At 35.1% G+C, this 16230-nt stretch overlaps 1 protein-coding gene across 2 annotated transcripts in view; it reads left to right on the top strand.

Annotated features, from left to right (window-relative positions):
- Nucleotides 1–15953, top strand: part of BRWD3 (bromodomain and WD repeat domain containing 3) — a 118113-nt gene extending 102160 nt beyond the window's left edge. The window contains exons 38-41 of one of the 2 annotated variants that reach the window (XM_023633968.2): nucleotides 529–692; nucleotides 3817–3914; nucleotides 4482–4640; nucleotides 10197–15953. In XM_023633968.2, coding sequence (XP_023489736.1) covers nucleotides 529–692; nucleotides 3817–3914; nucleotides 4482–4640; nucleotides 10197–10951 — 1176 coding nt within the window. In that variant the 3' untranslated portion in view covers nucleotides 10952–15953. The remainder of the gene's footprint in view (nucleotides 1–528; nucleotides 693–3816; nucleotides 3915–4481; nucleotides 4641–10196) is intronic. The other variant, XM_023633969.2, reaches the window with a different exon arrangement.
- The last annotated feature ends 277 nt before the right edge of the window (nucleotides 15954–16230 follow it).

Here is a 16230-nt window from a genome sequence, read left to right as displayed (position 1 = left end):
CATTGTATTCCGTTGTGTGGAGGTTTTATGTTATTTAACCAGTATCCTGGTGCTATAGATTTAGGTTGTTTCTAGTTTTTCACTTTACATGGATAATGCTATGGTAACATCTTTAACGTTCTTGAACATAATTATTTTCTCTGGGCAATTCTCTGCTATTTTCCTTAGCATAAATTCCCAGAAGTGAAATTATTAGACAAAATATGTGTATATTTTTAGGTTTTGGGTACATATTGCAAATTGTCCTTTAGAATGTTGTTCCAGTTAGAATACCCACTGGCAATGTCTGAGAATCTTTTTTTCCTACCCTTCCCAGCATTAGGTATTATCTTTTAAAAATCTGTGTTAACTTTTAGGTGAAAATGGTATGTTGTTTTAATTCTTCAGGTAGAATTTTTCAAGTATATGAAATAGTGTGTATGTTTTGTCTGAAAGGATGATGCTGATATTGTTCCAGGCATGTTTATGTGTTTTGATTTTTATATAATCAACTAGTTGGTAAAATAAGACTAATTTCTGCCTTTTCAGATTTATAGCATGACACTGCGATTATCTGCCTTATTTGAAAGTCATATTAAAAATATCATATCTGAATACAAGTCAGCAATCCAGAGTCAGAAGAGGAGAAGGCCACGGTACAGAAAACGTCTAAGAAGCAGCAGCAGTTCGTTATCTAGTAGCAGAGCTCCTAGGTATGTTACATTGATGTGACATTTTATGTTTTCAAAGCATTTTGTATGATTTACCTCATTTCTTAAAGTTTATTGAATAGTTTAAGGGGATCCCAAGACCCAAGGGATGTTTTCTAGAACTCTTGCACCTGTATAAAGATACAGTTGGTAACCTATAGCTTTGTTTATGTGGATTTTACTATACCAAAATTTTTTTTAATTTTAATGATTGAAATTTAATGTTGTCTTATTACCAATTCAAAGCATTTCTTTTTTTTTCTTTTCTTCACATATTATCCCCCATTTCTTCTTTCTCACAGAATTTCCCTTCTCTATCAATGGCAATTCCATTTCTTTTTGGCTTGTGCGAAAAAGCTTAGAATTGTTTCTGACAGCTCTTTATTTTTATTCACCAAATCTAATTCACCAACAAATTCTGCCTAGCTCTACTCTTCAATATATATCTAGACTTTAATAAATTTCACCACTTCCCTGCTACTGTCTTCTCTCAAGTAGCTATCATTTCTCACCTACATTATTTTATTTTATTGCAGTAACATTGGTTTATAACATTATGTAAATTTCATGCATACATCATTATAGTTCAGTTTCTATGTAGACCATGTGTGTTCACCAATGAAAGACTAACTGACATCTGTCACCATACACAGGTGCCCTATTCTATTACCCCTTTTACCCACCTCCCTCCCCCCTTGCCCTCTGGTAACTACCAATCTAATGTCTATATCTATGTATTTGTTTGTTGTTTTTGTTGTTGTTTTTATCTTCCACTGATGAGTGAAGTCATGGTAATTTGACTTTCTCTATCTGACTTGCTTCACTTAGCATCATACCCTCAAGGTCCATTCTTGTTGTTGCAAATGGCAAGATTTCATCTTTTTTATGGCAGAGTAGTATTCTACTTTCTTTACGCATTCATCCTTCTTCATCCATTCATCCATTGTTGGGCACTTAGCTTGTTTCCAAGTCTTGGCTATTGTGAATAATGCTACAATGCACATAGGGATGCATGTATCTTTACACATTCATGTTCTTGTGTTCTTTGGATAAATACTCAAAAGTAGAATATCTGGATCATATGGCAGTTCTATTCTTAATTTTTTGAGGACTCTCCGTACTGTTTTCTGTAGTGGCTGCACCAGTTTTCATTCCCACCAGGAGAGTATGAGGGTTCTCTTTTCTCCATATCCTCTTCAATACTTGTTATTTCTTGTCTTTTTAATAATAGCCATTCTGATGGGCATGAGGTGATATCTCATTGTAGTTTTGATTTGTAGTTCCCTAATAATTAGTGATGTTGAACATCTTTTCATGTGCTTGTTGGTCATCTGGTTATCTTCTTTGGAAAAATGTCTGTTGAGATCATTTGCCCAGTTTTTAATAGGTTGTTTTTTTTTTTGTATGAGTTCTGTATATATTTTGGAAATTAACCCCTTGTCAGATATATGATTTGCAAATATCTTCTCCCAATTGTTAGGTTGTCTTATCGTTTTGTTGATGGTTTCCTTTGCTGTGCAGAAGACTTTTAGTTTGATGTAGTCCCATTTGTTTGTCTTTTCTTTTGTTTCCCTTGCCTGGTGAGACATGATATTTGAAAAGATGTTGCTAAGACCAATGTCGAAGAGTGAACTGCCTGTTTTCTTCTAGAAATTGTGTGGTTTCAGGTCTTACATTCAAGTCTTTAATCCATTTTGAGTTAATTTTTGTGTATGGTGCAAGATAATGGTCTACTTTCATTCTTTTGCACGTGGCTGCCGAGTTTCCCAACACCATTTATTGAAGAGTTTCCTTTCTCCATTGTATGTTATTGGCTCCCTTGTCGAAAATTAGCTGCCCATAGATGTGTGGGTTTATTTCTGAGTTCTGGATTCTGTTCCATTGATCTGTGTGTCTGTTTTTGTGCCAGTACCATACTGTTTTGATTAGTATCAGGGACTGTGATACCTCCAGCTTTGTTCTTTTTCCTCAGGATTCCTTTGGCTCTTCAGGGTCTTTTTGTTGTTCCACATAAATTTTGGGATTCTTTGTTCTATTTCTTTGAAAAATGTCATTGGGACTTTGATAGGGATTACATTGAATCTGTAGATTGCATTAGGAAGTACACACATTTTAACTTTAATTCTTAGAATCCATGAGCATGGGATATCCAGTTCTTTGTGTCTTCTTTGATTTCTTTCAATAATGTCTTATAGTTTTCAGTGTACAGATTTTTCACTTCTTTGGTTAAATTTATTCCTAGGTATTCTGAAGCATTTTATTCTTTTTGTTATGATTGTGAATGAGATTCTTGTATTCTTGATTTCTCTTTCTGCTATTTTGTTGTTCATATATAGAAATGCGACTGATTTTTATATCTTGATTTTTATCCTGCAACTTTATTCATTTATTATTTCTAATAGATTTTTGATGGATTCTTTAGGGTTTTCTCTATATAAAATCATATCATCTGTAAATAGAGACGGTTTTACTTCTTCCTTTCTAGTTTGCATCCCTTTTATTTTTTTCCTTGCCTAATTGCTCTGGCTAGGACTTCCAACACTGTGTTAAATAAGAGTGGCGAAAGTGGGCTTCCTTGTCTTATTTCTCTTCTTGAAGGGATAATTTTAAGTTTTTAACCACTGAGTATGATGTTGGCTGTGGTTTATCATATATGGCCTTTATTATGTTGAGGTACTTTCCCTCTGTATGCATTTTATTCAGAGTTTTTATCATAAATGATTGTTGTGTCTTGTCAAATGTTTTCTCTGCATCTATTGAGATGATCATGTGATTTTTATTATTCGTTTTGTTAATTTGGTGTATCACATTGATAGATTTCTGGATGTCAAACCATCCCTGCATCCCTGGAATAAATCCCACTTGATCATTGAGGGTGGTCTTTTTAATGTTTTGTTGTACTCAATTTGTTAGTATTTTCTTGAGGATTTTTGCATCTATGTTTATTAGTGATATTGGCCTATAATTTTCTTTTTTTGTCATTTTATGTCATTTAATCATTACTTTTTTCATATTACCAATTTGCAGCATTTCTTCTTTTGTCAATTTAAACATTTTATATCATGCTATCTATCATAATATCTTACTAATAGAAAAAATGTTCATTGTTATATATTTTTATTTGTAGTCCAAAAGGGAAACAGAAACAAATGAAGTTGCAGCCTAAAAATGACCAGAATACCTCAGTGTCTTATGCCAGGACTAGCTCTCCTTTCTCGTCTCCTGGTAAATATGTGTTTTGTTTTTGTTGTTGTGTATTTCATTTTCATGCGGATATTAGGATATAGAAGAGGCAGTATGGTTTATAGCACAAAGAACAAGGATTTGGATTTAGAAATGTTGTTTTGTAGTCCTAATTCTTCTCTCTAGCTTTGTGGCTCTGGGTAAGACAGTAGGCTATAGTATTCAGTTTCTTCATTTTTAAATTGAAGATCTTCAGAATAGATGAAATTTAAAGTCTCTTTGGGTTTAAAATTCTGTGACTTTATGATTTTTAACATCTGTAATATCTCAGAGTACTCATCTACAATAGATTTGCCAACATAAGACTTGAGGATTCGTTATATGGGCAGATGGTGTCTTTGGACAAGTTTTTCTGACTTTCTGTGCTTGAAAGTTTAATGATGTGTTAAAACATTTGTTCTCAAAATATTTATATTTCCTTCTTCAAACAACTTGTCATTTTGATATTAGAGTAAAATAACTGAATGAGAGAGAGTTTTAAAAACAGCCTGTTTATCTTTCCTGAATATATAATAATTGTGTTAACATTACAGTCTTTTAAATTGTAAGTTTCAGATGCTGCTGAAGGGCTTTCACTATATTTACTCGATGATGAACTGGACGGGCCATTTTCTTCATCTAGCTTCAGTGGCTATGGCCGAAGTGGAAATTGCCATGACCCAGGGAAAGCCAAATCATTTCGGAGTAGGGTCTTGCCAATTAAACAAGGTAGGAAATAAATATGGACAGGGCATTTATTCTTTGTTCCCTCATGATGGTAGACGAATTACTTAAAAGCTGATGTGTTTTGGTAGTAAAAATTAGCATGTCTTTCTTTATAGCTAATGAGGATTTTAATATTGTCAAATTTGAATCATACGGAGTTTCATATCCACAACTAGAAACAGGCTGTTAACAGATTTCCAATAACTATTTCCAAACATATTTTAGTCTTTAGTCTTTTAAAATAAATTGTAAAATTAATAGGGAGGAAAAACTAAATGAGATCTTTCCTCAAGCACATAAAAACAAGACTGTTAGACACATTAAGAATTTTTTATATATTAAACCATATTAATAAGAAAGGAAAAAAATTCTTAAATCATCTTTAAATAAGACTCATATTTTTAAGGGCTACCTCAATTTATGGAAAGGATTTGGGTTGAAAAATGAGCTTTCTTTTAGTCAACAGCCACTTCTGCCACCTTCCTTTGGTTTTCCAGTTACATAGCTCAGGTTTTCTCTTCCCTCAAGTCCTGTTCTCTCAATAATTCCATGGTTTTCAGACTGTACTCTGCCTATTTCTGGATAATCCATAGAGATACTTAGGAATTCTCAGAAGAGCCTTCTTCATTCAACCAGAACACCTTAGTTTTTCATTTCATGTAATGAACTTCCATCTAACTTTTATTTAAAGAAAAATTTTCACTGCTTAAAAAGAAATCACTGACCTCATAATTCATCATCATGTGCATCCGTTTTGGACTACATAAGAGGGAATCGGTTGTGAATACTTGAAGGTTATTGTTGATATGCATACTTTTTTCTTATACTTAGACCTATGTTATGGACCCTGAACATTTTCAAAGAGAGTTCTAATATGTTCATCTATTGGAAGTTTGTAAAGAATAGTTAATATACTTTTACGAATATCTTTACTGGAATATGTAGTTTAATTTTATATAAATTTTTAATGAAAGATTAGGTAGCTTCCATTGTCATTGAAGTATCAAATAACTTAAAAATAGACTTTCTAAAGATATTTTGTATTTGTTATTTGAGAAATATTAAAATATGTCTGATTACTTTAAAATAGTGCCTTTATTTTTCCAAATTTGTATCTTTAATCTCTCCTTTGTCCTGCTGTACATTGCATGCTCATGCCACTTCCTTTTCTCTTTGTCCTTCCCTTCACTGTCAAGCTTTTAAAAAGAGTAGCTTATACTTCCTGCTTCTATTTTCTTTCCATCAAGACATTCATTTATTCCTTGTAGTCTGACTTCTGCCCCCACCACTGTCACAAAAGCTCTTCTCCCTGGAATCACCAGTAATCTTCAGTTACCGGCCAGTGTCCTTTTCTGAGTCGGTGTCTCCTTGGTCACTCTATCTCTTTGGGTGCTATTGACCACCCGCTGTAGGAACTCTGCTGCCTGGCTTCTCTGCTCTACTGATTCTTCTATATCTCTTATCTGTTTCTCCTATATTTTCTGTTTCTTTTCTTTGGCCCTACTTGCCTCCTATTTGCAGAGTTGCCCACTGTTCTTTTTTTTGTCCTTTTTTTTTTGTCTTCTACAAATAAAGGATCTAACAGCTACATCAGTCATCTTTATGCTGATAACTCTCCAAATTCATATATCTAGCCCTTACATCTCATTTTCTACCAGTCTCATTTCCAAGTGTTTCCTAAAAAGAAATTTCCTTTGGGTGTTTATCATCTATCTTTTTGTCTCAGCTTGCTTCTTTTTCTGCACTCACTATTTTAGTTAATGGCACCACCATCTTCCTAGTCATCCCACTTAAAATCTTGCAGTGTTCTTTGACTCTCCTTTTACCCCTTATATCCAGTCAGTTGCTAAGTTTTGTGCATTCTACAACTCTTTAATATCACTTAAATCTCTTGTCTACAGTTTCTATTGCTATCTCCTTAGTCTCTAACCTTGATATATTAGTCAGCTTGGGCTGTCACAACAAGATACCACACACTGGGTGGCTTAAACAGCAGATACTTATTGTTTAAGCAGCTTTGTTGAGATATCATTGACATAAAAATTGTATATATTAAAGTGTATAACTTGATGTTTCGATATGTATATATTGTGATGTGGTCACCACAAACTAATTAACATATCCATCACTTCTACATAGTTACAGCATGTACATGTGTGTGTTAAGAAGATTTGAGATCTAACCTCTTAGCAAATTTCAAGTATACAATACAGTATTTTTAACTGTAGTCACCATGTTGTACATTAGACATCCAGAATTTATTCATCATGAATAACTGAATCTTTGTACCCTTTGACGAACACCTCCCCATTTCCCCTCCCCCCAGCCCCTGGCAACCACCATCCTATTCTCTGCTTCTATGAGTATGACTGTTTTAGATTACATGTATAAGTGACATCATGCAATATTTCTCTTTCTGTATCTTGCTTACTTTGCCTGTCGTAATGTCCTCCAGCTCCATCCATGTTGTTGCAAATGACAAAATTTCCTTCTTTTTTAAGGCTGAGTAATATTCCATTGTATATATGAGTATGCATATATACACACACACACGCATATATACACACGTACATACACCACATTTTCTTAATCCATTCATTATTTGTGGAATGACATATATGTTGTTTCCGTATCTTGGCTATTGTGAATCATGCTGCAATGAACATGGGAATACAGGTATCTCTTCAAGGTCCTGATTTCAATTCCTTTGGATATTTACCCAGAGCTAGGATTGCTGGATCAAATGGTAGTTCTATTTTTAATTTTTTGAGGATCCTCCATACTGATTTCCATAATGGTTGTACTAATTTGCCTTCTCACCAACAATGTACAAGGGTTCCCTTTTTTCCACATCCTCTCCAACGCTTCTTTTATCTTTTTTTTTTTTTTTTTAAAGATTTTATTTTTTCCTTTTTCTCCCCAAAGCCCCCCAGTACATAGTTGTATATTCTTCATTGTGGGTCCTTCTAGTTGTGGCATGTGGGACGCTGCCTCAGCGTGGTTTGACGAGCAGTGCCATGTCCGCGCCCAGGATTCGAACCAACGAAACACTGGGCCGCCTGCAGCGGAGCGCAGGAACCCAACCACTCGGCCACGGGGCCAGCCCCCAACGCTTCTTTTATCTTGATAATAGCCATCCTAACAGATGTGAAGTAATATCAGATTATGGTCTGGATTTGCATTTGTATGATGATTAGAGATGTTGAGCACTTTTTCACGTATTTACACAGACGTTATTTTCTCACATTTATTTTCTGGATGCTCAAAGTCCAATATGAAGGTGCCAGCAGGGTTAGTGTCTGGTGAGGGCTCTCTTCCTGACCTGCTGATGGCTGCTTCCTCACCATGTCCTCATGTGGCTTTTTCTCTCTGCATCCACAGACAGGGAGAGAGAGAGCAAGCACTGGTTTCTCTGCCTTTTCTTGTAGGGACACCAGTCCTAGTGCATTAGGGCCCACCTTTATAACTTCATTTAACTTTAGTTAATTCCTCGAAAGCCCTATCTCCAAGTATAGTCACATTGGGGGTTAGGGCTTCAACATAGGTATTTTCTTTTGGAGGGGCACAGTTCAGTCCATAACACCTAGACTATTAGACTAATCTTGTAAGTTTTGTTACTATGCAAGCCTAGTCTTTGCTTCTTCCAGTCTTTCTAGTCCACTCTCCTGTTTTCCTCCTACCTCACTGGCTATTCTTTCTCAATTCACTTTGCCAGTTCTTCTTTATCTTTAAATGTTGGACTATCCCAAGTCTCACTCTTCAGCCACCTTCTCTCTCTTTAGTTGCTCTCTTAATGAGCTCTCTCAGTTCTCTTGACCCTAGTGTTGTCTCTTTACTGAACATTTCCAAAATTATATCTCCAGCTCTATCCAAGTCTCCCGTGAGCTCTAGACTGATATATCCACCTGCTTTTTTTCTTTTTCTTTCTTTAGTGTCTTTACTTGGATCTCTAGTAGTATATTTAAAACTGGAACCTTGATTTTCCCACAAGCCTACCCAAACCTGTTCATCCTTCATTGTTCTCCAACTTAGCAATGTATCTCTACCATTCACCCAGTTGCTCAGGCCATAAAACCTAGGAGTTGGGGCCAACCTGGTGGTGTAGTGGTTAAGTTTGCATGCTCTGCTGCAGCAGGCCCAGGGTTTGCAGACACAGACCTAGACACTGCTCGTCAAGCCATGCTGTGGCGGCATCCCCTGGGCAAAAAGAGGAAGATTGGCAACAGGTGTTAGCTCAGGGCCAATCTTCTTCACACACACACCAAAAAAACACCCTAGGAGTTGACCCTCATTCTTTGCTTAACACTTGACATCCAATCCATCAGCACTTTCTGTCAGTTTGAAGTTTAAAGATAAAAGTTGGTTGGGGCCTGCCTGGTGGCATAGTGGTTAAGTTTGCATGTTCTGCTTTGGCAGTCTGAGGTTCACCAGTTTGGATCCCGGGTGTGGACCTACACACTACTTGTCAAGCCATGCTGAGGCAGCGTCCCACATATAAAGTAGAGGAAGATGGGCACGGATGTTAGCTTAGGGCCAGTCTTCCTTAGCAAAAAGAGGAGGATTGGCAGCAGATGTTAGCTCAGGGCTAATCTTGCTCAAAAAATTAAAAATAAAAGTTGGTTCTGGTAGCTCCTCTCTAAGGAAGTATTCCAAATCTAATCACTTCTCATCACCTCTGTTGGTACATCCCTCATCATGTTTTACCTAGACTATTGCAGTGGACTCCCAACTGATCTCTGCTTCCTGTCTTGTTCTTTCTGTAATTTGTTCTCTACACAGCAGCCACAGCACTCTTTTCAAAATCTAAATCAGATCTTGTCATTGTCCAGTTTTAAAACTCTTCACTGGCAGTCATCTCCCTACTACGTCCTGTTTTTCTCTTTCACTCTGGTTACACTAGGTTTCTCTTTCTTCCGCTGCAATGTTCTTTTCTCCAGATCTCAACTCATTCAGTTCTTTTCTCAAATACTCTCTCTGCAGAAAAGTCTTCCCTATCTAAAATAGTCCCCCCAAACATACACTTGTACTCTTTTTTTAACCCTCTTTTCTTTTTCTTTATAGTAGGTATTGTTACTCGAAATTATTTATTTGTTCACTTCATTGTCTGTCAAGCTTTCCCCACTAAAACATAAATTCAAAGAGCAAGGGCTTTGTCTCATCATTGCTGTATTCCAAGCTCCAAGCAATGCCTGGCTCATAGCAGGTAACTGGTAAATAATTTGGTGAATGAATGAATAAGATTATTCTGAAACATGTTCCCAGATAATTCTTTCTAGAGTTCAAGCCCTTAAAATTTCTGCCCATCTACCTTACCACAGATATCCCTCCACACTCTCCTCCCCATCTCCCTTTGAAAAAGCAGTCAGACAAAAATCAAACTTTAGTTATCTTCCATTCCCATCAGATTTAAGTTCATATTCTAGCACTATCCATGATTTTCCCCCATCTATCTTTGGGTTGTAAATATTTTTTGATAGACTGTTTATTTTACTTTTGAACCTAAGTAACCATCTTATCAAAGTCAAAGCTTAACTTGAAAAAATCATTATCTTGATCTAGATCATTCCCTTGATGGACCCCTTACAAATGGTGATGGCAGAGAGCCCCGGACAGGAATCAAGAGAAAACTACTTAGCGCGTCAGAAGAAGATGAAAGCGTGGGAAGAGAAGAGAAAGAGAAAAAAGAAGCAAAAGAGAAATCACATTTATCCTCCTCAGAGAGTGGAGAGTTAGGATCCAGTTTAAGTTCTGAAAGTACCTGTGGTTCTGATTCTGACTCTGAATCAACTTCCAGAACAGATCAAGATTACGTAGATGGAGACCATGATTATAGCAAATTCATACAAACTAGACCTAAAAGAAAACTCAGAAAGCAATATGCCAATGGAAAAAGAAACTGGAAGACGAGAGGCACAGGAGGAAGGGGCAGATGGGGCAGATGGGGTAGATGGAGTAGAGGAGGCAGAGGAAGAGGAGGCAGGGGACGAGGGGGTCGAGGAAGAGGTGGAGGTGGCACTAGAGGGAGAGGGAGAGGGAGAGGAGGAAGAGGTGCTTCTAGAGGAGCCACCAGAGCCAAACGTGCACGTGTTGCAGATGATGAATTTGATACCATGTTTTCAGGACGTTTCAGTAGACTGCCTCGAATTAAAACAAGAAACCAAGGCAGGAGGACTGTTTTATATAATGATGATTCTGATAATGACAATTTTGTGTCCACTGAAGATCCTCTGAATCTTGGTACATCCAGATCAGGCAGAGTGCGTAAAATGACAGAAAAAGCCAGGGTTAGCCATCTCATGGGATGGAATTATTGACAGTTAATAAATTTAGGATAATTTAAAAAATTCAATGGCCTTCTACTGCAGGGAATTTACCAGGAAATCTACAAAGCAAGTTGTGTGGGGACTTCTGCTTCCTTTCACATTGGTGCTTTTTCCATTATGCCAGTATACATTTGTTTCAAGACTTTTGATCTCCACACTTCATTTGTTCAAACAAGCCTTACTCATTAGGCCTTAAATTAAAAAAAATTCTGCGCCCACACACACACACACACACACGCGCGCGCACACACAAACAACACATACACACTACAGATTTACTACATTAAAGGAGCATTCAGCTTCTTAAGAGTAGCATGACATTTTTATCTCAATGGAATATCCCTCTTTTGCTTTTGTATCACAGAAGTATAGCACCTTCTTACAGAGTTTTATATAGTTTGTTTTTGCCATTTTGATTCCTGTACCCAGTAATAATAACTTTTGCACAATACACCAATCCTAAAGGCAGCTATTAAATGTTTACAGTTTCTATATTGTAAGAACGATCTGGATTATTTTACTCTTCCCAGGCCAAACTTTCATGAATTGTACTGAACTGAAGTATATATTTATACTACAGTTTTTTGGGGGGTGGGGGGAATATTGATATGCTTTTCATTGATTTGCTTAATTCATGTTAAAGGTGAGAAAAGGGTTGGTGCCTTGTAAATATGTAGCAAATCTTTGTGGTGTGTCCTGATGTGTGCATTAACTTTATTAAAAAAGAATACTTGAGGTATCAATCTAGACAAGGTGCCAAATGCAAAAGTTTCTTGCATCCATTTTCTTTTTCCTATTATATTTTATTGCATTAATGAAACTTGTGTAGCTTAAAGAATAACTTAAACATTTGAGAAATCCTCATCCACAAAGAATAACTTCTTTGAATAGTAGCTCAGCTACCTCTATTAACTACAACTACTGGAAATCTTAAGGAAAATAGATGCTATTATTCATTACTGACTAAGAAGAAACAGAACAAGCTTGGTAGGAATGAATACTCATAAGTTATAAGCGGAGAGGTTGTTAATAATTGTTTTGGCTCTCAAATTAATAGTTGTAATTAACTAACTTTCAGAAGTATAGTATGTTCTACTCTAGGCTTTTCTTAGAACATATTCATGTGAGTAGACTTGGTCTACTGCTTATATATCTCTGCTAGCACTTACTATTTAACAGCTGTGAGTGACTGGTTTTCATTTGAATTTTAAAATGTAACAAAGCACCTAGTTTGAGTTGGAATGTGTTGGCTAGCTAGTCTTTTGAATCAACTTTAACAGGTTCTGCTCATACCATTCCAAAGGGTTTTTTTCTGTTAAAATCTTTCAGAAAAGAACCTCATTGCACTGCACACTGATATTTTGAGTCATTATTTTATAGATGAAAAAAATTTTTAAACCTTTCTGGTCTTGTTTACAGCAGTAGAGTGCACGTGGTTCCATAAGTGAGCTTGAGTTCCAAGATCAATTTTACTCCTCAAATTTGAGAGATTGCAAATTTGCTAATTTGTTAGATACTTAAATTTTTGAAGTGAGTAGAGAATATTGATCTCTGTTTTTGTAACAGCAGATTTGTTGCATTTAGATCAGGCTTGTGGGATAAAAGAAACTTCTTAATGTATGCTTAGTAATCCCAGGATATTTCTTAACCTAATATGTTTGTCTCATGCTTTCAATCATTTCATGCATCTGAAAATCCTTAAGTGCAGAGGAAGGAGTACACACATAACTTTGCTTTTTGGTTGGGTTGGGTGAAGGTTATTCTTGGACTGACATCTTTAAACAATTTTCACTTGCAGTAGAAATGATGTTCAGGCTTTAAGAAAGTATTGTTGTGAATTGTTAAGGCACTAACTTCTGTTACTGGACAGTAGATCAAGCTGATTTTTTTTAATAGCCTTTTTTTCGCTATACCAAAACTACTTCTGGTTGTAACTCAGCTGCCACTTTTAACCATAGTATAGATTCAAAAACATTCATATTTGAAACTCTACATTTGATTTTTGCTGAAATGTACAATTTTAGTTATTCATCTCTTGGGCATTTAGACTAAAATTTTGCCTGTGTTTTCCTGGAATCAGTAACACTTTGGCCTCCCCTAATCAAAGTAACATAGTTATTTAAATTCATGGATATACCCAAATGTGTGTCATGTGTATCATTTTAGTGTGAAATTTTTGTTGACATTCTTCTATGAAGAGCTGACCTCTTGACATGTAGAAGAATTGCCATTTGTGTGATTTTAGCTATCTCAAGCTTTATTTATAATTTATTTTTAAAAACAAAAATGCCACATTTATTCCCCAAATGTCAAGATTTTCTAGGTTTAGATAATTAGAATAATAAGGCTGAAGACATTTTTAAGCATATTTTATATGTAGTGAAATACTGTGAAAATACTAGTGAACAGCATTTTGCTGTAACATTGATTTCAGTTATTAGAATTTAAAGAATTAGTCACCAGGGTATGTTAGATGAGCATAGTTATCATTTATTACAAAACAAACAGATCAGTTTCTGTTTGCATGCAAATTATTTTAATGAGTGTAAAAATAAAAGTTTGGAAGATAGTGTTTTTACTTTTATATCTGGACTTTCCCCCCCCAGTTTATACTTTGCTTTTTTTGTAACACCTCCTCCTGTGAATGTATTGTAATTTGTATCACGTTGAGTATCTTATCACTTTAATTTTTTAGAGGCCCTTTAAACCTGAATAAGATCTGGGTTCAGCCATAGCAAAGCAAATAGGAAATGAACTAAGAATTTTGAAGAAAAGTCTAAATCTTAGATGAATTGCTAAGAAAAACCACTGTTACATATGGTCCATCAAAGCATACACATGTATGAGCTTAATTCTGTGCTAGATATTAATAGTCAGTGAACTGTAATATTTCTCATGAATGCTAATAATGTTTTAATTCCCAGCTTTAAGATCTTAGCATGTGTATCTGTTTATGAAAACAGAATTGTGTGTTTCTTCTATGGCTTGCTGTGTGTATCTCTTCCAGCAATAGGATGCTCTCCAAAACATTCACTAGCCTATTAGCCTAATGACTACATTTGTTTGTGTGTGTGTGCACGCGTGCACATGCACGCATGTATGTAGATTTTTTTTCCAACTTGACACACTTTATCTCAGACATTAAAAAGAGTATTTTGTATAGAAGACAGCCGTATTCACTGTCTACCGATTCTTTGCCTCTGTTGTAAAGCGCTTAGCCTGTATATATACTGCTTGATCCTCCATTTCATTATGCCTTCTAGGTAAACAATCTAGATTTTGTTGTGTACACGTGTCCCTCTATTCTTTTAATTTAATTTGCCCTTGTTTCATTTGTTTCTTTTTCTGTTTCCCTTCCCAGAGATCAGGCTTGTGCTAGAATTCTTCCATACAGCACTTTGTTTCACTCAGCAGCTAGGAAACTGAGTAAAATTCATAAATCTCATTCTACATAACTGTGTGCTCAGATATCTAACTCAGCCTTCCAATACTTTGAAGTACATTTGAGTGATTTATCTTTTTGTTGTTTTTGTCATAATCCTATAGATTGTCATCAGACAATAATAGAATCATTGAAAGAGAAAGATGTGAATGCCACTTCTAACTTTTTGATAAAAACTTTTTTGAGCATTTTTCAAAATTTGTATGTTTGTGGTGTGATAAATTAAACACCTTATTAATCGCTTATATATCTCGGGAATTATTTTATGCACATTTACCAACTGGTACCTATCTTTAAAGTCGTAATTTTCACATCCACAAAAAGGAAACTTACATCCTGTATAATTTGCAGTTTACTTTGATGTCCAGCCTTTTAAACGCTTATCACCATTTTGAGTTTCGAAATGAATAGTTCAGTTCTGGGGGAAGAAATGGAACTTTGACATTTAAAGTTCATTGTTTTAAATAGTAACCCCATCCCCAACATTTTTGTGGTACATGAGGCTTTATGAAAGTTTTGTTGAAAATAGAATATTCCAAGATCACTTTTAAAGCTTGTTTTAAAAATTAGTGTGAAAATATTTTCATGCTTTTTTGCTTTTCACCTGTTAGTAAAGTTTCTTTACCAAGTTTTAATTATCAAGTTTACCAAGTTTTGATTAAATTCTAATACAAAGCTAAATTTTTTTCATGGTGCTGTATTTTGTGGAATATGGATTGCCCTCAAGTTTCTTAACATTTATTATTTCTTATATAGCCTTATCCTTGATTATTTCCTTTTCCGTCATTTCTCTTCTGCTTATCTTTATCCTCACTTCTCTTTCTGCAATGAAGATTGCACCTAATTTAGCATGCTTCAACAAGACTGGAAATTTATGATTTATTGATGGGAGAAGTATAGTAGAAAGGCCCTGCAGTTTAGAGTTAAGGTTTGTTTGTTTATTTATATGTATGCCCATTTGTTGTTCTTATACCTATCTTAATTAAATCAAGAATATGAGACTTTGACATATAAAAGCATGATAAGTATTTTCTAAAAGATAAAACTATTGATGCATATTAAAATCGCCATTGTAATTGACTTTTAAAATCACATACAAAAATATTTTGAAACCCAGTTGGGAAATGTGTTTTTACATAAGCCACCAGATACACATTAGGCAGTACTACAAATGTTAATTCTTTAAACAATACTGTGGTGATGGCAATCAGTAATTTATTTCTTTGTCCTGTAACTTATCATCCTTGTCTTTTGTAATCTCTTTCAAAATATTAACAAACTGTACCTTATGTTTGTTCTTAGTATCCATAAATTTTAAGATGGAAAATCATTCAGTTAATAGTTGATGTGATGTTGTATATGGACAAAATGTCCATTAAACTAAAATTCAGTAAAGAAAGGTAAACTAAACTGGCTTCGTTTATAAAAGATGTTTTGTTTGGCAGTTATCAGTCATTATAAGCAATTATCTTCAAAGATAAAAAACTGGACTAATTTGTTGCCATTCTTTATGGGATGTTTACAATAAAATTCCAAGTTGTTTGGAATCAATTGCACTCTTGATGCTTTATGCCTTAACTCAGGTACTGGAGATAAATTAACAAGAAAGAAATACTGAGTTACCTTTCCATTATCCAGCTTCAGAGATTGTAACCATGTAACTCTTGTGTCTTTTCTTTCTGTTTCTTTGTCATATAATATTTTATTATTATTACCTTTTAATCTGAGAAACTAGGGTGCTTCTTCCTATCAAAGAAAATTAAGACTTTTTTTTCGCTGTAGTCATTGCAGATATTCTTTGGGTCACTTTTTGGTAATAAATATGTTA

The sequence above is a fragment of the Equus caballus genome, chromosome X, assembly GCF_041296265.1.
Source record: "Equus caballus isolate H_3958 breed thoroughbred chromosome X, TB-T2T, whole genome shotgun sequence".
NCBI classification, from domain to species: Eukaryota; Metazoa; Chordata; class Mammalia; order Perissodactyla; family Equidae; genus Equus; species Equus caballus.
Note: the sequence above shows the minus strand (reverse complement) of the source record. Positions and strands in the feature narration are given on the sequence as shown.